At 33.6% G+C, this 25,271-nt stretch overlaps 1 protein-coding gene across 2 annotated transcripts in view; it reads right to left on the minus strand.

Annotated features, from left to right (window-relative positions):
• CSMD3 (CUB and Sushi multiple domains 3) overlaps positions 1-25,271 on the minus strand; it is a 538,229-nt gene that overhangs the window by 260,760 nt on the left and 252,198 nt on the right. For both annotated transcript variants that reach the window (XM_085221591.1, XM_085221590.1), the window contains exons 11-12: positions 19,509-19,630; positions 2,038-2,141 (exon numbers count right to left, since the gene is read on the minus strand). In XM_085221591.1, the coding sequence (XP_085077717.1) occupies positions 2,038-2,141; positions 19,509-19,630 (226 nt within the window). The remainder of the gene's footprint in view (positions 1-2,037; positions 2,142-19,508; positions 19,631-25,271) is intronic.

Raw genomic sequence — 25,271 nt, forward strand, 5'->3', positions numbered from 1 at the left:
TTACTTTGGTTATAGAATAGAAATTACAGTACTTTCCCACTTTTCAAAATTATCAATTACCACATCTACAGTCCAATGAAGAAAATTTGCACTACTCAAAAAATTTTGCTCCTGAAACACCTGGTGAAACTGTGGTCTCCTCTTGACTTTAGTGGGATAGAAAAGGTACAGAAATAATTAAGAAATAGAAAGTCAGATGGTTTATCTTCTGAAGGGTAAAAAAGAACTTAATATGAATATCTAGAAATCCTGAAACAAATGTATTTTCTGCTCAAAGTTTTGCAATTAATAATATTAATTAAATGAAATAAAGAATGTCTTCTGAGAAGTTAAATAAAATGATTTCTGGATACAATTCTCATGGTAAATAATGAAAAGCCACAATATGTAATACGAGTACAAATAAGCTTCCATTAAATATGCAGCCAGAATTATCACTGTAAGGAATCTTACTTTTGGTAATCCTTTTCTTATTACTAAATACATTTGGTAAAAAACACTCACCATATTTGTTTCTGTTGTATGATCTACATTTTCAGTTTTTAACTTGTTGAAAAATTATCTACAGAACAGATGATAAACTAAAGCTCTTACTGAAATGACAGTTTACTGAAAAGTGACAGGCATTATTTCTCCTTTCACAAAGACCTTTCCTAAATAGCAGAATATTCTTTATGAGTAAATATGGTTTAGGATAATCACCTTTTTTTTTTTCCTTTTTTTTTTTTCATAAAATTAACTTCCATTTTTAAAAGTAAATTTTAAGAGGCATGTATTTCTCTAAAAAAAACCCACACTTTGTTCTACATATTTTACACATGAATGGGGATTAAATAGAATCACTAGATTACACTACTATCTTCAAAACTGTACGTAGTAAGAGTGTGACTTTTTTTTTTGCCTTATATAGTTATAAGAACAGTTATCATCAGAAGTTAAAATTTGACCAATGTGGATTCAGAAATTAGACAACTGTTGTTAAAACTATATATCAGGATGCATAGGAACTTTTGAATCATGGCCTGAACCTCTGATTGATCACCTGAGGCAAGCAATGAGTCAGCCGTGGGAGCACAGGTGAAGGCAGTTCACCTGTGCGAGCCTGGCTCCACCCTTCCTGTACCTCATTTAAGGGCTGACTGCCACTGAGGAAGGACCTCTTCTGGAGGTTGCTCCTCTTGGAGTTTTTCTGTAAGCCTAGGACATGTGTGAGTATTTTCATTTATTTTCAATTATCTTTTTTTTACTTTTTTATTTCTAACTATATGCTCTGTAAATGCTAGCCTAACCGCTCTGTCTATTTGTTGATTATAGACAGGACTCACACGTTCTTGAAGAATGTTATGGGATGGTTAAAAATATGTATGTGAAACTCAGTGCTATCTGACTTATATTACCTAAACTACTTATGATTATATTTTTGTAATTTTCTTTACCACCCTAACTCATTTTGAGCTTAGTTACAACAATCAACAAGCCCTCATCAGCATTCTATGCTAATTCTTCTTTTGTCATACGAAGCTTCTTAGGAGATTCAAGAAGTTGCTTCTTTACCTTTCTGCAAGTTACCTATGTATTATTTTCAATTATTGTCTTTATTGCAAATTTTTAATGTGAGAACTGACCTATACAAAGGAAGTGCAATAACTGTTAAGAGTTTCTACATATACAGAGAAATGTAGATACAAGCACAAATGTACACTGTATGTCTTTTAAGGATTCTGATGTTAGTTCACCTCTTCCTTTTCTGCTGACTTGTGTAATCTCTTTCTAACTTTAAAGCAGTAAACATGTAACAATATACTTAAACTATCATCTTCAATGACATTTCAAAAGTTTGGTAAAACTAACTTTTGTTGGGATTCACCTGTTATCACTACTTATATTTATTATTCATATTACATTTATATTACATAAAATGTATAATAATATAAATATAAATAAATAATAATATAAATAAATATATTTATTATTTCATTAAAAATTACATTAATTTTATTCTGTAAAGCATGTGAATTTTAAATGCAGAAGACTTACACTTGAAGCACGGTTTTTGGATCACCCACTTCTCCTCCATCACCAATTGTCAGTGTATCATAGCCAATCTCCAGATCAAATTCTTCAAAGTTTATCTGAATGACCTGGGAAACAAAACAATATGTCTGACGTGTGTCTGTAAATAAAACTTTCAGAAGCATAAATAAAAAAATTCCAATTAAAAATAACACGTACACTCAGAATATTTTACAGTAAAGTAATGTAGTTAACAGGCTTATTTATTGAAATATAAAATTGTAATAATTTTAAGATATCACCTCTGGTATCACTCTGACCTCCTCAAAGTATTGTCATCTCGCTTATTTATGTGGTTGTTATAATTTTAATACAGTACCAAAAATTGCATTACATTTTAAGATATACATAAAGGGCAACATAATTGGTTATATTTTCTGCAGTACAGTTGTCTTCAAATAGCAGTAGAATAATTGCACTTGGAAGAGTAAATATAGTGAAAGTGCTGAACATAATTTATTTCTTACATCTATAATCTGGATAAAACAGCATAATGTTGGATCAAAGCTAAAAACCATTTTCTTTTAGGAAAGAAATAACTCTGTTATTCCCACCGATATGTTAGTCGTGAATTCTTCATGAAATTATCACAAGATCCTCAAATTTTCATATGCATTAAAAACACAGGAAACTTCTAAACAATAATTTGTAATGCTTATTTCTATTAAAAATGGTCTTGTTGTAAGTAGGAACTAAGAGTGTTTGTGATTGGAGCTGTTATTTTAATGCATTGACAGCTTGTGTTACTGTGTTACGTTGCATTTCTAATTTTGTTTGAAATTTGACATTAATTTTTTGAAAATAAATTTTATATCACCTTTTTCTTCTTCTGGCCTTTTCATATTATGAGAAATAACAAGTTATTAGCTGTTATAAATTTTGCAATCTGAAATTCTTTTCAGAAATAATGTTTCTATATTTAATTAAAATAGATGTACATGCAAAAATCTTGCGTTTTCTGCATTAACCTCTTTCAAAAAAGCATGCTTTATTAAAAGACTTCTGACACAGACTCTGCAACTCTCCTAAATCTATGGTAATAGGAAAAGTATGAATTAGAAAAGTATGCTGAACAAAACCATACATAAATTTCTGGGAACTGATCCTGTGCTTGACATGCCAAGTACTTAATGTACAATGTAAATTGTACTTGAAATTTTTGCAGATGTGTCTGAATGGCAAGAAAATAAGTACTGTGAGCAAAGAGATATATTTTTAGAGTTTTTGTATTGCAACGTATGATTTATTTTGATCAGGCTCCAAGAATGCTGGAGCTGGCATTGTATTGAATATTGCCTTTAGAATAGTGAAAAGGTGGTTTTGATGACATCAGTATATAAAGTTGAAGATGCTGGATCCTTTCATAATAAAAACTGAATTTTAGATGAGATGTCTGTATAACATAAAACTGAGTAGTAAACATTAAACATCAAAATTCTGTTTTTATTTGTCATCTACAATGTTGTCTGGTTTTTTTCCTCCAGAAAAAAAAATGACGTGGCAGTATGTGGCAGAACAAAAAGATATGCGATATCCTTGAATCAGTTTTACAGGAGACTAAAAGAGGTTCATTCTTGATATTATTCTGCTATTATTTGTAAGACTAAGTAAAAACTTCAGGCAATACTATGCTGAATGATTAGTACATTGTTTTTAACCAGATCAGCTTTAGCAAATTGTGCTGTTGATCTGTGTACTGTGTGCAAAGCAATCAGAGATGCAGAGACTAATGTTATTTTATGTGTAAATTCAAGTAAAGTCTATTTTCCAGTTTTCCAGAATCATCATTAGTATAAATGAGAAATGTCCTGAAGAAGGCTGTATCCCATGGAGAAGACTCAAAGCTGGAGCTGAAGCATGTGGAGAGGAGCCTGTAGTAGAGCAGGAGATCTGGGGGAGCTGCCACATGTGAGGGACCTGTGCTGGAGCAGTCTGTTCCTGAGAGAAGGCCCTGTGGTACAGACCCATGTTGGGGCAGTTCTTGGCAAACTGCTCTGTGTGGGAAGCCCATGTTGGAGCAAAAGAAGATGATGGAGTTGCAGAGATGAAATGTTATGGAATGTAACATCCATTCCCATTTCCCCTGCACAACTCAAGGGGAGCACGTAGAAGAGAGTGAATGGTGGGGGGAAGTTGTTTATAGTTTTCTTTTTCTTCTGTTCTAGTCTTTTATTAATATCCCTATGCGAAATCTCTTTTGCCCATGCACATTCAATGCATGTGCTTTCTTTTCGTAACATTTTCTTCCCTGCTGTGCTGAAAAGGAGGAGGCAGGGAGTGGCATTGTGGAGTAGAGCTAGCCACTGGTGTGGAAGCACCACATTATCCTGATACAGACTAACTATGTTTTGAATTTTATTTCACATAGAAATAGAATTCTGGAATTTTATTCCAGAATATTATTAAGTATATTTCTAGAGTCTATTGTCAGGGAACTATTTTCTCCTCTATTCCTTCAAATACTTACAAGAAACAAATTTATTTAAAATTAACTTATGCTGAGCTGTGCACTCATTAGTCACTAAAATAGAAAAGTTAAAAGGAACACAGTATTCCTTGTCCGTCATGGACTGCTTTTGCTGTTTATAAATCCAGAAATAATAAAAATATATATTATTGTTGAATTAAATTTATAAATCTAGAAGCAAATAACAAAAAAGATGGTAATACTGATCATTAATAAGCTATAAAGAGAAAAATCCTATTGGAAATATACTTTCTGAAAATTATGATAATTATGATGGTATTTTTTTGTTCTATAATAATTTTGCAAGAACTTGTCCAAAGGAAGAGTTGGGGGCAGGGATCTAATTTATAAAGAATTACAGCAGAGGTGTTTTTTTTTTTTTTTTTTTTTTTCTCTCCAATGGAATATGCCATTTGGGATCCACTTCTTGGGCAGAAACCAGTCTGTTATAGTGAAGCTGAGAATTAACATATCAGAAGATTTTAGTGGGAAGTTAATGACTAACTTGGGAACTTAAAAGAGTTCTGGAGAAGAATATGCTTACATGGTTGTGTTCCAGACAGTTATGACTGTGTGTCTAGTTCTTGATGGAACTAGATCCTCAGAGAATTGTCAAGGAACATATAACTACAGGTGGAGTAATCAACATTTTTAAATTTCAAAACATACAAAACAAAATGCAACTTAACAAAAGAAAGCAGTGCATCAGAACTGCTTCTGAAGGGGAAGTATAAAAATTTCAAGTTGTATGAATTTCCATATGTGCATCTGTTAATTTAAAGCTTCCAGTGCAAATGTATCTCAAAAATATACTAATATTTTCACTCCATAAAATCTGCCTGCCATTTTTACCAGCAAAATAACTGTGGGGATGTTTCCAATATTATGAATCTCTTCTCCTCAGAAGAGTGCTTAAAAATTAAGCTAAGATGTTGCTTAAATGAGCTGTGTCTCAGACAGTATAAACAGTAAGATATGAATCTGAATTAAAACATCCTGCGGAGAATACAATATAATTGCACGTTATTTTGCTGCACTTTGCATATAGTCCATTGGTTCAAAGTGTCCAAGAGTTTCTAGCAGCTCTGTAGCCTAACAATAATTTCATTTGCTCTTTTATAGCTACCTACTACAAGAACAAAAGAAAACTCGAAACAGTCTAAATATTAATCCCTTCTGTCCTTTCAATTTATTCTTTCACTAGCAAAGGAGAAAAGAGGAGGGGGGGAAAAAAGGGCATGCAAAACTGTAGGACTCGTCAAGGTGATAAATACTCACTAGCTCATCTGGAAAGTTCCTTCTATATGGTTGATTCCATTTGTTGGCAGTAATCCTCATCAAAATGAACTGTACAGTGCAAATATTGGTATTTGACATAAATTTAAAAGGCAGAGAATACACGCCAGATCAGTTACCATCTATCAGTATCTTCCTAGACTTTAAAGCGAGTCTAAGTGTTTTTGTATTGATATTCACACTGTGGGCATCTATGCATTCATATGCATAAACATATATCAGTAATACCATGTGAGATGCTGTGAAGAAAAAAAAAAAAAAAGATACAGGATCTTCAGGAGAATTGTGGTGCAGTTTTGGATAGGCTGCTGGAAACCATTTATTTGGTGTCATCCCAAAGTATCATAGGTCAGTGGTTGCCAGTAATCTTAGCCTTACAGACAGCAAAAGATTTCTACTTTTAGAGTGACAGATTTTAACACTTATTTTGTGAGTTCCTTGAAAATAATTTTTTGTTTTGTTTAACTCCAGTACAGATGGTAACTATCATTTAATTTTCCATAGAGGCTAATCCTGTAATCAGTTATTTATTAAAACCCCCTTAGAAATATTTGTTCTGGAGCCATCATATTTGGAAACAAATGTGTAGTCCTTTACTATCCTGGATAGATTTCTAGGAAGTCTTACAATGGGAGGATGGAATGTTGAATTCACAGCTTGAAAAGTTCATACTTTTCATTTTATAGGTTTTCCTGTTTGCATGAAAGTATAACCTGTGTTATGTCTGTGCACATTCACAAGAGTCTCACAAGATGGTTTAGCCAGCAGACTCAAGATTTAATGTAGTCCCAGTATTATAAAAGATTCAGAAATACTTTGTAAATAAGGCTTTCTACAAATAAAATAGTGATAGTTGAATTTGTTATTCTTTAGCACTATCAATATAGCACTCATGAGGGAAATACAGGAGTGCAAATCATTAAGTAAACATATTGGCTTAAACTTCAGTGTGTTTATCATGTTTTTCCCTACAGTTCATCTTATTGAATAATTTCTGTATCTTGAAAGAGAATAGTGTATTTTTTTTCTTGAAACAAGTGTTTCTATTAGACATCGCCATATTTTCTCCCAACAAGTATCTTAGTCTTTGCAAAAACTATTCTGATATATCTCTGAAAAATTACTAGTACTTTTAAATAAGTTATTCATATTTACTTTTATTGAGACACTAGAAAATCAGAAACTTTTTTTCCAACACATTGAATGAAGTGGCTAATTACTATCTAACATTAGGCTGTAGACAAGTAGAGAGAGAGGTCAGACTTGCAAGTTTCAGCTGTCTTTCAGGTGCCAAAACATCTAATCTTGATCAATAAAGAAATCTATTTCTGCAAACATTATTAAAAAAATATTATCCTGCAGCATGATCAAAATATACTAGCAAGAGTGAGAACTTCTCCTCAGTGCAATGTATGTGCAAGACATCAACTTCCATCAGTTTTCAGAGTTATTTTAGAAACGACAACCAGCAAACAAACCAACCAAAGAAACTGTAGACTGCTGATAATATCATGTCCATCAAAATCAATCAGAATGAGCTCTGGATACCTTCTCCATTGGTAGAAGTTAAATCAGATAAGGAGAAAAAAATGCATTCTTGTTTATGTCTCTGTCCTTATATTGCCTCAGGATGGCTAATTGCTTTAGTGGTGAGGATGTCTGACTACTTTCCATGTACTAAATGATGTGCTTTTATATTAGGCACTATGAAATAATGAATGGATGACATCTGATTGATAGCTCTACCTCCATAATTTTCCATGCAACCATAGATCCCCCCATCAAAATAATTGTGTTATGCATTTGATTATGAAATTTGGAAAACTTATTGAATTTATCGTTCATTATAAAACCAAGGTTTAATTTTAAATAAAATTAATAATATCGAATTGTAATAGTCTAAAAAATTCTCTTCACAAAATAATCACTTTTACTGCCTTCACAGGTAGTGCTTTTCCATGGGTAAGCTATTTGGAGAGGAATTCATCTTCTCTGCTTTGGACATTTCTCTTAGGATACGTAATTAATTAGTATATTACTATTCATTTATCTAGCGAAACTAAAATCTCTTCACATTAACCATGGGGACAGTATAAAATAAAGGATTTACCAACTATTACACTTAACCTTTTATTGACTTAAGTTAGATGACATTGATATGCATAGAATCTCTCCCTCTCTTAAAAATGTTCCTCTATGTTGTCTTTTCTACACCTGTGAAAAAATGAGGATGATTGTAGTCAGAATAATGTGTTATTTCCTGTGACACTAGTTGAACAGGACTCATTGTTTGGGTAGTATTTGGTCTGTGGCATAAGAAATAAATGAGTGGAACTGTAGATTTTAGGTAAAGATAAGAGAAGATGAAATTGTTTTTTTACTTATGAGGTAAAGAAAAACATGCTTATATTCTTAAAAACAAATGTATGTTCCAAATTGCATATATTGCTGACCTAGGATAGAATAACAACATTTTTCATAAGAGGCCAAGATTCAGAGCAGTAACCAGGACAGTCATAAACAGGGAATAGAAAACAGTTTTGAAATATCTCTGAAAATTAAGGTATAAAAAAAAAAAAAAAAAAAGAAAGAAAGAAAAAAAAAGTTCCAGAGATCAAAAGGCTAATAATTTTAAGTTTTAGAAAGTCAAAAAAGCAGATTTTCTTTTTTAGGCATGTATAAATGCTGAATTAAGCATACAACCTTTACATTATGTGTGTGTGTGTGCGTGCGCGTGTATAAATATGTGTGTGTATGTATATATATACATATATATGTAAATACCATGCAAATAAAAGAACTCACATTTCACATTGACATTTCATGTGCTTCTTCGCAAAAGCATTTAAATGACAAGATTTAACATCAGTTTCCAAATATGGTCTACGTGGATTTCCCAGCCTGTGATCCATAAACTAACAAGCAGACAACGCTTGGCCCCTAAGGCACTTAAACTTACAGCACTGGTCTAGTTTTGACCTATATATTCACCAGGTACATGAAGGCTATGGGGCAGTATATGAGAATGCTTGGATATGTATTTATTTTTTTCTCGGTAATATCATTGTTTATAGTTGCAATGTAGAGTATCTGTCCGTTTAGCTTTTCAAACAACTGTCAATATTCCATACTCCCAACTCTGGGTCCTCCTCTCTAATCTAGCATTTTTGAATATACTTCACGTTTCTTATAAAACAATCTCTCCCATATTATTTTGCATGAATGTCACTCTCACATGAGTATAAATTTCAAAAGTACAAACATGTTGAATTTCTTGAGAGAGGGACTGCTTCTCTTACGATTTTTTTTTTTCAATAAGGTTTGTTATATTTTGCATTCATTTACTCACTTATTTTTAGTGTTAGTGAACACTTCATGCTATGTCACTCATAACATCAATCTTAAGACACTCATATTAATCCCTTACTTATTTGTGTCCATGGCCCATGCTTAAACTTACAATGCAGTTATTGCCTTACTTTAACAATATATTTTGGATTAAATTTATACTATGAGATAATTTAAATCATTATTTTGATTAGAATAATAAAGCAAAATCCTTTTTTAGCAGACAATTCTATTCCTTAATTATGGAAAGATTATACAGACACAAGAAAGTATTTAAGGATGAAAGGATTGCTTCAGAATAATCCAAATTTCACTATTAAAGTATTGTATCTTTTGCTACAACAGGACAGACTTATTTGTATCTGATTGTCTGATCTGCTTGTCTCTTTGTTGTTGTTGTTGTTGTTGTTGTTGTTTTGGGTTTTTTTACATCACAGACTTGAAAGGTATTTTTAGATCTCAAAGACCTCAGTCATTTAACCTCATAACATAAAGAAAATATAATTAAATGTAAGTAATAAATGGCGGTGCAAAGAATCATAAGTCTTTACAAGAAACCCTTCACAGAAAACAAACAGGCCTAACAAAATGGTTCCATTTCCCCATAAGATATCAGAAAAAGATATGTGTGGAGCTGAACACTTCTATAAATATCATTCACAAGAGCAACCAAGTGAACTCGAGTGTGGAGGAAAGTGATACATTTCTGTGCCAAAAATTGATCAAACAAAGAGACTAAAAATTATCAGCTGTTCACAGTGCATACATTGGAAACTTCCTATGAAAGTCTCTGGGCCACATACACCAATGTTTTTTAAAAAGTTCTAGCTATGTTTGTATTCACTGTACAGTCCAATTGAACAAAAATTCAGATTCAGTTTTTAATTCTATCTAAAGATTTAATCAAAGATGAAATTGATACATGAAATTCATGTTATGGATAGAATCTAAAATTGCTGATGACTGAAACAAAAGCAGTTATTCCTGTTTGAGTTATTGAAGTAGGTTCGATTTCTCATTTATTACATATGGGTAGATAATATTTTCACAGTGTAAAATAAGTGTTGTGGTTTAAGCATACTGAGGTTCCCTCGTTCTTCTCCAGTGGGAAGGGAAAAAGAATTGAAAAAAGATAAAACTCAAAAACAGAGATCAAGACAGCTTAATAGCGCAGAATAATAATAATGATAAAAAGAATACATAAAACAAGTGGTGCACAATGCAATTGCTGACTACCCACTGACCAATGCCTAGACAGCCTCCAACAGGTGGCAGATCCCCTGTCCTATATGGTATAGAATCTCCCTTTCACCAGCTTGGATCAGTTGTACTTGTTCTTTCCCCTCCCAGCTTTTTGGGCACTCCAAGCCTCCTTGCTAGCTTAGCATCGTGAGAAGCTGAGAAGTCCTTGAGTCTGATAAAACACTCAGCAATAACGAAAACATCTGTATGTTATCAACATTATTCTCATCCTAAATCCGTAACACCATAACAGCTACTGGGAAGAAAAAGATCCCAGCTGAAATTAGGATGACGTGGTTCATACAGTCATGGAAACATAGAAAAAATATTTAGTGAGGTAACATCTACAATTATTAATAAAATGGATCTGATCTCCTTTTATAATAAAAATGGAGATAAATTGCAGGTTGGAAATACAAGTCATTAATCTGCTTATAACTGCATTATTTTTTTTCCCCTCCCCATTTTACTGTTACACTCCAACACTAAAACCACAGCACATGCATGTACCTTCTGACTCCAACTGCTCTTATTCATCAATTGATTACATTCCCTCACTGCCAAATCTGTAATCTCCTGTTTTAGAAATATTTGGATTCTCTTCTATGCTCTCATTCCATTGAGATAATCTCCCTTTTCTCCAAACGCATTTCTAAGATTTTTTTAAAAAACTAAGGTATGTACATCACTGACTTTTTTTATCAGATCAAAATGTTAAACATTGTTAAACAATTTAAAATAAACTAACACTAAAAATAAATTGAATGTCTTCTGAACAGATCAAAGATAGTTCACACTTTCTAGTTTCATATATAATAAACTACCTCCTACTGATAAATACAGCACCAGATTTTTTTAATTCTCAAGTAAAATGAAAAAAGAAAAACAACACTGAATTACAGTTAAAATATATAGTTAAGTGTGAGCTTAAGTATTCTCTTTTTTTCTGATCATTTCATTGACTGTAACACTTGCATTACATCTAAACACTAGGTTTAGGAAAAGCCAAGTTTGAGATATTTGATTACAAGAAGATCTATAGTGTGGTTTATTCCAATAAGCCTAATTAAAACAGACTTTATAAAATGAATACTTGATTTCATGGCGAAGTACTCAGCCTGCCTGAGATTTATGCTGTCAATATGAATAAATATGGATGACAACTGAGTTTATGTTTGAGAACAAGCTTAGGAAATGTTCCACTGACAATAGTTAATGAGATAACACAGCCATGGTAAGTTAAATGTAAACATTCAGCTTTTTGCTGAACTTGTTTCACTTATTTTGTCTTTGTATAATAATGCACAAAAGCTCAGAAATGTGAAGAGAAACTTTTAGAGAATGTAAAAAACATTATGACACAAGGAAGGAGAAGAGGCCTTTAGCATGGTTTAGCATGGTACCCCACAACATCCTTCTCCCCAAACTGTAAAGATACAAATTTGAGGTGTGGACTGTTTGATGGATGAAGAACAGGTTGCAGCATCAAATTCAGAGAGTAGAGGTTAATGGTCAGTATGTGGATGGAGATCTGTGACAGTGGTGTCCTCCAGGGGTCGGTGCTGTATCTTTGCATCCAAAGAAGCATGGCCAGCAGATTGAGGGAGGTGATCCTGCCCCTCTGGTCTGCGCTGGTGAGACCTCACCTGGAGTACTGTGTCCAGATGTGGAATCCTCAGTACAGGAAAGATACAGACCTGTTGGAGTGCATCCAAAGAAGCATGGCCAGCAGATTGAGGGAGGTGATCCTGCCCCTCTGGTCTGCGCTGGTGAGACCTCACCTGGAGTACTGTGTCCAGATGTGGAATCCTCAGTACAGGAAAGATACAGACCTGTTGGAGTGCATCCAAAGGAGGGTGACAAAAATAATCTAAATGATGGAACACCTCTTCTACAAGGACAGACTGACAGAGCTGGGGCTTTTCAGCCTGGAGAAGAGAAAGATCTGAGGTGACCTGATAACAGCCTTTCGGTATCTTAAGGGGAGCTACAGGAAAGAAGGGGACAGACTCTTTAGTAGATTCTGTTGTGATAAACAAAGGGAAATGGTTTCAAGCTTAAAGAGAGTAGATTTAAGATACAATGAAAAAGCCTTTTGCAGTGAGGGTGGTGAGGCACTGGAACAGGTTGCCCAGAGATGTGGTGGATGCCCCATTTCTGCAGACTTTCAAGGTGAGGCTGGATCAGGCCTTGGGCAAGGCTGTGGGTGTCCCTGTTTATTGATGGGGAGATGGATTGGATGACTTTTAAATGTCCCTTCCATCTCAAAGGATTCTATGACTCTAAGAGAAAGAATTGAATATAAAATATTTGCCATGGACAGAAAGACCAAGCATATATATATATTTATATGTATACATAAACAAAAAAATGAATAACGCTCAATTCTCAGAAACAAGTAATAATTGATTTCAAAATTATTTCAACATGCAACAGATAAAAGGGATGTGAACATGGACAAACTTTTGGAGCATATTTTACAGAATACATTTACCTAATTAGGAAGATAGTAAGAATATTTTCAAGTATTACATACACTGAATGTAAAATTTAAAATATGTTGGTGAGAAATGGACAATAACATAGTGCATGATCATTAAAAATTTCTTCCTGAAAAGTTTCTGCCATGTAAAATGAACAGAACAAGGACCTAGTTTTCTAATATATCTAAATCTAATAATGATTTTAGATATTTAATTTCTCTTTACAATTTTGGAAGACATTTTGGTCTTTTTTAAAAGAATCTCTTTTACTTAATTTCTCCTAAGTGCATTGCAGTGAAAGATTTTGTTTGAATGTCTGAAATTTGTCAGAAAGGCTGTCATTCTAGCACTTTCATTTTCTGCAGTATTTCTGTCATCGTGGATTAGAAAAAAATTAACAAGTATAATGTGTAAGATTCAAAGTCTGCTTAACTTTAGCCCAAATTATTATTGTACAGAAGTTTTAGTCTGTTATTAAATCTAGACAGAGAATTTTAAAGCCCATCCTTTTGAAGAAAAAATCAAGAATCTAAATTGACACTTTCTTACTCCACATTATGTAAGCTAAGCAAACAACACGAACAAGGTTTAACCAAAGTCCAGAAAACAGAATTTTTACTATCACTGGTAAAAGACTTCTGGATTTATACTGAGCTAACAATGAGCTTTCATCTACCACTTTCTCCCCAGAATAATCACATTTTTTAATATACTTTTATAGACTCATAGAATTATAGAATCAAAAAATCATTAAGGTTGGGAAAGACTGCTAAGATCATCTCGTCCAACTGTTCATCTACCATCAATCTTGCCCACTAAACCATGTCCGTAAGTAATGCATCTACCCTTTCTTTAAACACCACAAAGTATGGTGACTCCATCACTTCCTTGGCCACCTTGTTTCATCACCTGATCACTCATTCTAAGAACAAATTCTTTCAAATATCCAGTCTGAAAATCCCCTGATGCAACTCTTATTGCTCTTACCTGGGAGAAGAGGCTGATACTTTCAGAGAGTTACAGAGAGCTATGAGGTCTCATCTGAGCCTCCTCTTCTCATAAGTCTCATGTTCTAGACCCTTCACCAGGTTTGTTGCCCTTTTCTGGACAGACTCAAGGGCCTCAATGCCTTTTCTATAGTGAGGGGCCCAGAACTGAACACAGTACTCAAGGTACAGCCTTATCAGTGCTGAGTACAGGGGAATGATCACTTCCCTGATACTACTGGATACTCTATTTCTGATGCAAGCCAGGATGTTGTTAGCTCCTTGGACACTTGGACACACTACTGGCTCATGTTCAGCCAAGTGCTGACCAACGCTCTCAGATCCTTTTCCTCCATGCAGCTTTCCAGCCACTCTGCCCCAAGCCTGTATGTATGGGGCTATTTTGATCAAAGTGGAGGACTTGACACTTGGGCTGGTTGAATTTCATTCCACTGGCCTCAGTCCATTCATTCAGGCTGTCTGGATCCCTCTGAAAGGCCTTCCTACTCTTGGGCACATCAGCACTTCCTTCAAACTTGATGTCATCTGCAAACTTACTGAGTGTATGCTCAATCTCTTATCCAAATCATTAGTAAAGATATTTAATTTACTTTATGTAAAGAATTGTATAGAATATAGTAAATATCGGTATTTACATTGAACACTGTGTCATTACTTGCTGTAGTCATTATAAAAAACTTTTAATTGGTAAACTATATTCATAGTTGTTCAAAAATATCAACAACATTTTTTACTTCAGGGAAACGTCAAAAAGTTATGCTTTTTAAGAGTAATACAAGGCAAACACTGTTAGGTTCAGGACTTACATACAATGTTAACCTCACTCAAAACTGAAAACTCTTAACTACTGATTATGAATATAAAAGCTATATATTTGTGGATTACTCAATATATGCTAAGAGAATTTGATGTAACTTGTAAAACAATCTCACTTTGTTTTAAGAAATAATGTTCCTCTCATCAGCGTTATCCACATTTTTTTACTTATACCCAAAACTATAAACATATCTGAATGTTGTTTCAGATAAAATTTAAATCTTTTATCTATCAATTATTTCAGAAACTCTCTAATTATCTTTATGTCTGAGTTTCATTGCAGTGTCAAAGAGATAATTATGTCTAACCAACAGCATAGAAAGAACAGTATTTTCTGGATAGTGCTGGAACATGTGTAAACTTATCTATAAAAAACAGGACTGGCACTGTAGTTTGCCCATGGCGAGTTTTAGACTTTTCAGAGTTTATTGATTTCAGCATTGCACCAGTGAAGGGTAAGAACTACTTACAACATTCATGTTTTTAAATAAATATAGTGTTATTACTGATATCTTGATCAATTTAGATTTTCTTTGCATTGTCTTTTCTAACATAATGAGTCTGTTAGACCATCCATCAATAGGCATTCCTGCTTATGTCTGTACTTAGTTTGCAGTTTAAAACAAGTGAACAGTCCTTTACTATACTTTTCACTCTTATATCTTTAATATTATATAGTTTTTATATGCAAAAGGAGAAAGTTAAATATATATGCATTAATTAAATAAAAGCAAACATGCATGCATTGAAATATTTTACTGGGCCAGCATGGATCTACCCAGAACTTTAAAACTGAGTTTATACTTAGGTATCTTTATCAGTCACAGCCTGGAACAGTTTTCATGCTATGCTAACACACCATGCAACTGTATTTACAGTTTCAGAAAAATTTCCAATGTTAGCATTTTTTAAATTTAAAAAAATCTTTTATTTCAAATCTTTTAATCTCTGACTAAAGAGGGGACTTATTTTGTTTTTATTATAACTGGAATTTATACAGATAAAATAACTTGGACTCTTAAATGCTTTGAGAGAAAGACAAGCAAGCCTAAGATGGACACTTCCATAGATATGGAGCTACTGTAGAGAGTCCTCCAAAAGAAATTGTTAGAGGAATAAGGGACTGGAACACATCAGGAACAGCTAATAGAGCTGGGGTTGCTTAGCCTGTAGAAGGCTCAGAAGGAAGGGTGTAACAACAATGGAGCCTAATTCAGTTAATCGTCCAGTGACAGGAAAAGAAGCAATGACACAAACTGAAACAAACACAGGAAGTCCTGTCTAAAGAGAAGAAAACATTTTTTCAGTGTGAACATGATTGAGTATTGGAACAGGTCACCTAAAGAGGCTGTGGAGTTTTGCTTGTCGGAGGTATTAAAAAATCATCCAGACTATTGCATGCCCCTGCTTGAGGAGTGGGGCTGGAAAAGATGACCTTTGGAGGTCCTTTCAAATTTCAGCCATTCTGTGATTGTGAACCTGCTGGCTTCACTACTTGAGTGCAATGAAACATTAAAATAGGTTCTCCACAGAAGCAGATGTCTCCTACATGAAAGAGCTCAAAATCAGTTTGGACAGGGCTTTAAGTAATCTCATCCAGTGAAAGATTTCATGTCAGGGTGGTTGATTTAGATCATGGGCATCTAACATTTTGGCTAGCCTGGGCTGCACTGAGTGAAGAATTGTCTTGGAATGCATATAAATTACATAATAAATTTAATATATATTTTATTTTTATTTTTTACTAAAACAAGACAAGCTGGCAACAAAAACAAAAAACTAATGGGATATTTGACCTTGTTTTTGTGAAATTAATGCATCAATGTCTGGTTTTATGGAAGTGTTTTCAATTTTTAGTGAGTTCTTAAGGTGTTCCTTACGGATTTTTAATCTAGTTATACTAATCATGTGCTTCATCCTTGAAAATAATTGTTCACAGTGTACGTACTGTCTAAAAGAAATGACATGAATAAGGAGTAATTGTGAAGCGAGGTGAAGCAAGGAGTACTTTCTCTAGTAAAATAGGTCTCATAAAAGTCTAGTAAAGAGACATGATCAGATTTTTTAGTTGAATTTCTGATTGCAACTCTATTTGAAAATTTGCAGGTAATGTATTTATGTCAACTGAAATTGGAGTCACAAATATACCAAAAAGTTGATGATTTTTTCAGAAATCTTGATATCTATTCTCTAATTCCTTCATTGAAACAGAAAGCAAAGCTGCATATTTTTCACTGTACGCAGGATTGAGTTTAGCCAAGGTATCAAAATGCATGAAATTATTTGCTGTAATTTGAGCTTGTCATAATTCAGGTTTCATTTTGAACTCTGTTATGGTTTGAAACAAAGCACAGATAAGTTGATTTTCATCTTGAAGACCCATGTTTAACATGAGCAGGCAAATCCACCAAAAATGCTAAATCTGTGAGTCATTTTTCATCTTCAAATTCTGGCACAAATTTTCCTCGATTCTATAAATGACTTGATTTTATCTTGCAAAACCTAAAATCTTTTTAGCACTTTACCCTGTCTTAGCCACTTCATTTACATCAAAAAGTTAATGATATTCCCATAATCAGCATTCAAACTTTTAAAGAACTTGTGGAATTAGTGATGTCTCTATATCTTGGACTTCATGAAATTTGATGATGATTTCTAAAGCTTTCACTCATAGATTTTCTTGTTGATCAATGATGAGATATTTCATAAAATGTGAGTTGTTAGCATCAATTGCATTGTCTTCTGTTAATTCTTTAAGTCCCTTTTCTTTACCAGTAATCACTGGGGTGCTATAACCACACATGCATGTATGCTGGTTGAAATATTATCGTTGATCACCACTGCATCTTACTTGCAAATTCTCATAAGCACAAGTAGCATGTAATACAGTTAGGTTTCGACTCAACTGAGATTCTGTGGCAGATGCGAGAGGCAGAATGGTTGGGAGGACACAAACACATCCTCTAAGAATTTAAGTTTTAAATACCTTCAAGTCATTAGTATATTAACACTGGAACCACCTGAGATTTTCCAGATGGCACTTATCAGCTTCTGAGCTTAAAATTCTGCTTCTACCATTGGAAGAATGTATAAACGTTCAACATATCACCTTTGAACTATGAAAATTTTCAGAAACTGTAAATACACAATATCACCTGAGAGGCAGAGCACCATTGCTCTCTACATCATCTTTTAAGACATCCTGATATATTTTAATGATCTATGAGGGCTGCTCCAAAAGTAATGCCTCTTCTTGTAATATATTGATCCATGATGTCAGAGGAGGATGTTGGTGGTATGGTAGTAAAGATTGAATTTTACCAATATATATTCCAATATATTTTGTTGCCATTTGCCACGTGACAGACTCTGGCAAAATGGCATCTAATGTAGAAACGTGTGTGAAGGTGAATTGCTCCATTACACCTACTGATATTCATCAATACTTCCTGAAAATATGTAGAGACCAAACAATTGTGATGGATGGTACATTTCAGCAGTGGTGACAGCAATGAAGAAAAGCCATGGTGCAGATTTTTATGAGTGCAGCATGCAGGCTTTTGTTCATCACTGGAAAAAGCGCATAGTTAATGGTGATAACTACGTTGAAAAATAGTGCTTTGTAGCTGAGAATTTTCTTTATCAAATTGTTTTATTGTGCTTTTTCTATCTGTTGTAATTTCCCTGGAAATAAATACGAGACTACTTTTTGAGCAACCTACATATTACACAATCAAATGCTAATAGATTTCTTTGGATTGGATGGTACCTTAAAGGTCACCGAGTTCCAACTTCCTTGCCATGGGCAGAGTTGCCACCCACTAAATCAGGCTGCTCAGGGTCCCATCTAACCTGCCCTGGAACAACATCAGTGGTGATGTATATTCAGCTTCTTTGAGCAAACTGTTTCTATGCCTCCTCATCCTCTGACTAAAGAATTTTTTCCTAACATCTAACATAAATTTCCCTAGGGAAATTGCTAGAGAAATCTAACAATACAGACAAATGGCTTCTGAAATGGAATCAAATTTCCACTGAATTCTCTAACCCAGCCATAGATGGGTAGGCCTTTGAGGCCTACATTCATGTACTGTGAAGTAGATGTCAGCATATGACAGAAATTAGGAGGCAGAATGTATTCTTATAGCAGCAAAAACAGACACTGAGAGTCTTTTTTAAAACATTACAATCATACTGCTAATTTATTTTTATTACTTTTAAACAAGTCTATTAATCTCAAATCAGATGAAGTTGTATAACAAGAAAGAGAATATAGCCATTGCTGCCAGGTGCCTAGATCCTAAAACTAAGGAGAGCAAACATTGTAAGTTAGCTTTATTGCTTTACTTTGAATCACCTAGCATTATTAGAACTCCTTGTGCTTTGATTTAAACTGTAGGTATGGGATTTCAATACAATGGCTCAGACAGTGAATAAATTATACATTTTTATAATTCTCCTTCACGAAGTGAGTGCATCAACTTCAGGGACTTCTCACATAGTCTAAGGAAGACATCAATGAAAACAGTGTTGCACGCAGTTCAGTTCTACTGATACTAACATAGTATTTGTGGTAACATTAAACTATTCCATACTATTTGGTAATTGCTTTTTTTACATTTACATTTCTTAGAAATGTATGCAATGCACCAAATGTTGCAAATGGACTGAGGAACTGTGGAACCAAATCACATTAGTAACAAATGTCATGATCATAGATGTTTCTGTGGTGGATTATTTTTATTTTTTAAAGCAAAGACAGGGATTTAAACTTACCTTATTAATATTGACAGCTGTGATGACCCACACACACTGAGCATTGCTGTCATATTGGAATGGAAAATTGGGTGATGTGAAAGTACCACCAGGACCCTGAAGATTGGATCCACAAGTTTTAACTGCAAAAAGAAATTTAATCTTTTAATTAACATTTGAAATGCATGCAGAAACTTAATAAAACAAGCTCTAATTTAATTGAGACAAAAAGGATTAAAATATCACTGAACACAAGTAGAACCAATACAAGACAATAGAATGACTCATATTTATTCTAGCACAATAAATACACTTGCTTTTGCATTCAACCTTTTCTTTTTTAAAAACAACCTAATAGGCTCTTAGAGTGAAATAAGAGAAATTGTTCTGCCTATTTAAAAAAAGAAAACAAAAACCACTTAGATTTGTTAAGAAGAATTTAAGAAGCTTATATAGTTATCTACACTAAGAATTGCTAAGTAGAACACAAAGATTACTCTCATCTTTTTTGTTGTTGTTTATACATTGGTTTATGAAAATGTCAGCATTTCTCCTGGAAATTTTAAAGAAAATATACAAAAGTCTTAATCAAAGTAATGCTATCTATTTTTGAAAGATTACAAATGGCATTTAGTTACAAAGTGAAATCTGTATGTTTATTTACAGTAGCACATCGTTAAAAAAGAAAGCAAACAAAAAAACAACAGCAAAACCAGCCACCGAGACCAAGAGCATTATTCATTTTATGTTGCATCTAAGATCACAAATAACTCAAAGGACAGAAATAGTGTAATTTTTACTAGAGAATCATATTGGTTTGTCTTTTTTCCCCATTAACCACCAGAAAGAATTTTGTTCAGAATAAAAGCACACAGCAAACTACTCCCTAAGGGACAAAAAAAAAAAAAAAAAAGGCCAAGACATTTAATCTCAGTTTTTGCTCTAGACTTCATTTCTACTAGTATACAGATATTACACTCCTGCATGTAACATTTGCAGCCATGTGAAAATCTAGTAAATTTGACCCTGTTTAAAGAATTATCATAGAATGATCACGTGGAATCACAGAATCATAGAATTATTTGAGTTGGGAAGGATCTTTAAGAAAAAATGTCATTCCAAGTGTGAATTATGCATGTATCATTTTTTTCACCATTCAAATTTGCACACAAATATTTAGAACATAAAAATAAAAAACTTCCTGCAATAACAATTACTGTAATTTTCTTTCCCTTCATGTAGTAAACAATTTAAAATACCTTCAAGCAGTAGAAAAAATGAAGACTACTAGAGAAGATAATCCAGTATGGTCAAGCACATAATTTCTTCATTGTTTCAACCCAACCTACACTATGCAAAAGGTTGATGGTTGAACTTAATGATCAGGAAGGTCTTTTCCATGATAGATGATTCAAGGATAAATGTAGTGTGGGTTGGGTTGAAACAATGAAGAAATTATGTGCTTGACCATACTGGATTATACCACTTCCCTGGGTGGCCCATTCCAATGCTTGATCACACTTCCCATGAAGGAATTCTCCCTAATGTCCAATCCAAACATTCCCTCGGACAAACTGAGAATGTTTCCTCATTTCCTTTCACTCATCACCTGAGAAGAGAGACAGACATGCTCCTCAAATCAACCTCCGTTCTAGTGTTAGAGTGTGATCCCTTCACCTTCCCTTTCTCCAGACAAAACAACCCCAGTCCCTCAGTTGCTCCTCATAACCCTTTTCTTTCCAGAAGCAACAGTATATTCTGAAATAAAAATAAATAAATAAATAATCGAAAATCGAAAATATTTGATTTTGTGAACTCTGGTTAAGGAACAAATGATCAAAAATTAATCTTATTTCACTTGAAAATACAAATACAACAGCTACAAAGATGATGTCATCAGTTGTATTTATTTACAACATAGGAAAGCTTTTGATATCATAAATCCTTACGACTTGGAAGGGACCTTTAAAAGGTCATTTAATCCAACTCTCCTTCAATGATCAGGGACATCTACAGCTAGATCAAGTTGCTCAGAGACCCATCCAGCCTGACCTTGAATGTCTCCAGGAATGGAATACCCACCATCTCTCTGGGCAGCCTGTTCCAGTGCCTCACTATCCTTACTGTAAAAATGTTTTTCTTACATCCAACCTAAATCTTCTCTCTTTTAGCTTGAAACCATTTTCTCCTTGTTGTACCACAACAGACCCTGCTAAAGAGTCTGTTCTTTTCTTGTAGCCTCCCTTCAGATACTGAAAGGCTGCTCTCAGGTCTCTCTGGAGCCTTCTCTTCTCCGGCTTGTAAGACCCAGCTCTCTCACCCTGTCCAGGAGAGGTGTTCCAACCCTTAGAACTTTTCTATGGTCCTCTTCTGCACTTACTCTGACAGATCCATGTCTCTTCTCTACTGAAGCAACTATATCTGTACATAGTACTCCAGGTGTGATCTCACGAGTGCAGAGAAGAAAGGCACCATCACCTCCTTAAATCTGAAGATCATGCTTCTTTGGATGCAGCCCAGGATACTGTTGACTTTCCAGGCTGTGAAGGCACACTCCTGGATCATGTCCAGCTTACCATCCACCAGTACCCATAAGTTCTTTTCAGCAGGGCTATGCTCCGTCCTTACATATCTGAGCTAGTACAGATAACAGGAGTTGCCACAACCCAGGTGCAAGACCTTACATTTGGATTTATTGAATCTTGTTAAGTTCACCTGGACCCACTTCTTGAGCCTGTCTAGATCTCTTTGAATGGCATCTCATCCCTCAGGCAAGTTGATGGCACCGCACAGCTTGATGCCTTACCTAAGCTTGCTATACATGCACTCAATTCCACTGTCAATGTCTTTGATAAAGAGAACATGAATAGCAACATAAAGTAAGTAAATATTATGGGCTGATACTGATGCTTTTTTGAGTTAAAAGGAGAAAAAGTGCAGTTCTAAAATTTTAATGACTATAGGATTATTTGACAGATTTCATTACATTTTTCAGGTGACTGAGGAACAGAACAATTGATGTTTTTTTTGGTGTATATCAGACTACTTTCTGCCCAGTAACAACTGTACTGAAACTAATATTCTGTTACATTACAGAAATATCATAACATGCTTACATTTTATTTCTTTACTGATCGCTTTATCTATCTCTAAACATCAATACTGTATTTTCTCATTCAATATTACCATTTTTCTTTTATTACATTACTGGTTGTCTTTATCTCCATAGGCATCAAAAGTTTCTTACCTCTGCCTATGATCATACGAAGACTCTTTCTTAACCACTGCAGTCTTTGAATGGGTTGCCAAGTATAAGCAGTACAGTGTATACTTGCAAAACTAATATGAATTTTTGTTAGCTTTTAGAGATTATTTGTAAATCTCTCCTGGACGTAAGTGGTCTACTTAAACTCTCTGCTTTATTTATTGAAATCTGTGACTATTTTCTATAACTTTTAAGACATTTTTTCGTCCATCCTTCTGAACTCAAGAAGTTGCTCACAAGATAGTTCACCAAATTATGAACTCCTTATGATTCTGTGATGATTCTTACAGCACTGTAAGGAGTAAGTAAAGTTGCTGAAAAAATGAACTGTTTTCACTGAATTTTGGTACTGAGAAAGTAGTACTGACTGAGAAGGTTTATGAAGTTCTTCATATGAGTATCATCTGTTTAACACGAGCAAAGTTTACATAGAAACTGAAAGCTGCAAAATTGTTAACTAAACATAGGCAGGTCTACTAACCATCTGCTAATCAAATAAAGATTTGAAAGATTTCAGTTGAATTTAGCTCTATACTCTGCATTTTCAACTAAGAGAGATGAAAAAGTGGATTAACAGTTTCCAAAGGTTGTCATGTTATTAATTCTGTAAAAAAAAAAAAAAAAAAAGAGTATGTGGATGAAAAAATTGAAGCAAACATGACCTGAAAAATGTATTAATGTATTAACTTACATTTTAAAACAAAGATTACACGTTATATGAAGTTTGACAGCTGAATTATTGGCAGGTTTAATTCCTGGATCTGGTTCACTATGGCTTATCTAGAATTTGCTTTATTTTTCTTTTGGAACTGATTTAAGAGCATGAATTAGATTTCATTTCTATGAAGATAATATATGTGTTTGAAGATTAGTTCTGACTGTGCTTCTGAATATTTTATATAGAATTTGGAAATGCATAAGCATAGAGACATGAATGTCTAACATCTTTAAAAACAAACATTATTAAATATATACTAACAGCTCATGGGCATAAATGTCTACTGAACTCACTCCTTTAAGAGCAGTTACTTTACTGACTCAATGACAATAGCAGCAGATCAGTAAAATACATTTATAAATCAGTACATTTGTTTGAAAAACAGTTTACTTACAGTACTACATCTGGACTCAGAGGTATTGTAATCACAGAAAAAATATTTCATTTTACTTGTAAAAGATAAAAAATTACTCATAGGACCTCACTGTCCTCCAAGCATGGAGGCAGCTCTTGTTGGGAGACAGAAATATGTGAATTTTTGCAATTTCAAAATGTCAGTCTGCTCTTCAGAACTTATTATGAGTGTTGCTATTAACTTTAGAGATGCCACTGAATTTTATATTTCAGATTAGTAAAGAAAAAGGAAACAACATGGACACTATGGCAATTAATTTAGCTAATTAAAGATGATACATGCAAAGATGCAGTTATAAAACTTGCAGAAGAATGTGTAGGGCATCAGAAAATGAGTATGATCAAAGGTGAGAAATGAGAAATATTCTTTGTGGAATTAGAGTTTTTTGCTGACTTACATAATATGATTTTTTGAATAGCTGAAGTTTATTGCATATCTATTTTTAATTTCTTTAAAATAAATAGATAATCATTTTAGTTAATCGTGTTCTATATATCCATAAGAGATAAAATTCTGGCATATAAATTTAAAAGCAAGTATCATTTTTTAAATTAAAAAGTCACTGGTGTCATAAAAGAGATTTCCTTTGTAAAATAAATAACCTTGCCTCACATCAGTTAAAATATTTAACTTCTTGAGGTGTCTGTTTATTTGTTTCCCTCATAATTACAAAAGACTTGAAAGGCTGAAACTTATTCTACCATAAATGTGACAGAGATGTGAAGAACGCAGAATTAATGCAAGTCCACACTGAGAAACCATGAATAAGAATGATATGCATGTAAGTATATGCATATATACTGGAAATTGTAAAGGAAAATAATATTCAGGGAAAGCAATAAATAATGATAATAAAATAATAAATAAAAATCAGCTCAGAAAATACTGAAGAAAATATTTACCTTTGTGGAGACCAAAATACTGATCATAGTAAAACTAATATTTAAATAAACAGATATTGTATCTGCTGTACAAGTTGGTTAGAGAACTCCATTAAAAAAATCTCCATCACCTCTAAAACTGTGAAAGCATAATTAGCAATGTATTATCCTGGTAACAAACAAGGGATATCTTCAGTATGAGAAAGCTGATCAAGACTATCCATGCTATAAAACTTATATATATATGTAACCACTGTATTCTGAGTGCATGAAAAATAAAAATGAGATTAATTAAAAAAAAAACAAAAAGTTTATTTTGATAGACTTCCAAGAAAAAAGTATGAAATTAAAAGATAAAGTCAAATAATTTATTTGGATATTCAAAGAGGTATTATTAAGGCCATTTACTGAGAAGAGACTAAAACAGGAGAAAATTAAAAAAAAAACGTAAAGCATTGGAAAAAGATAAAATAATAAGATTAGTAATGGAATATTTTTCATGGAG

The sequence above is a fragment of the Meleagris gallopavo genome, chromosome 3, assembly GCF_905368555.1.
Source record: "Meleagris gallopavo chromosome 3, MGAL_WU_HG_1.1, whole genome shotgun sequence".
NCBI classification, from domain to species: domain Eukaryota; kingdom Metazoa; phylum Chordata; class Aves; order Galliformes; family Phasianidae; genus Meleagris; species Meleagris gallopavo.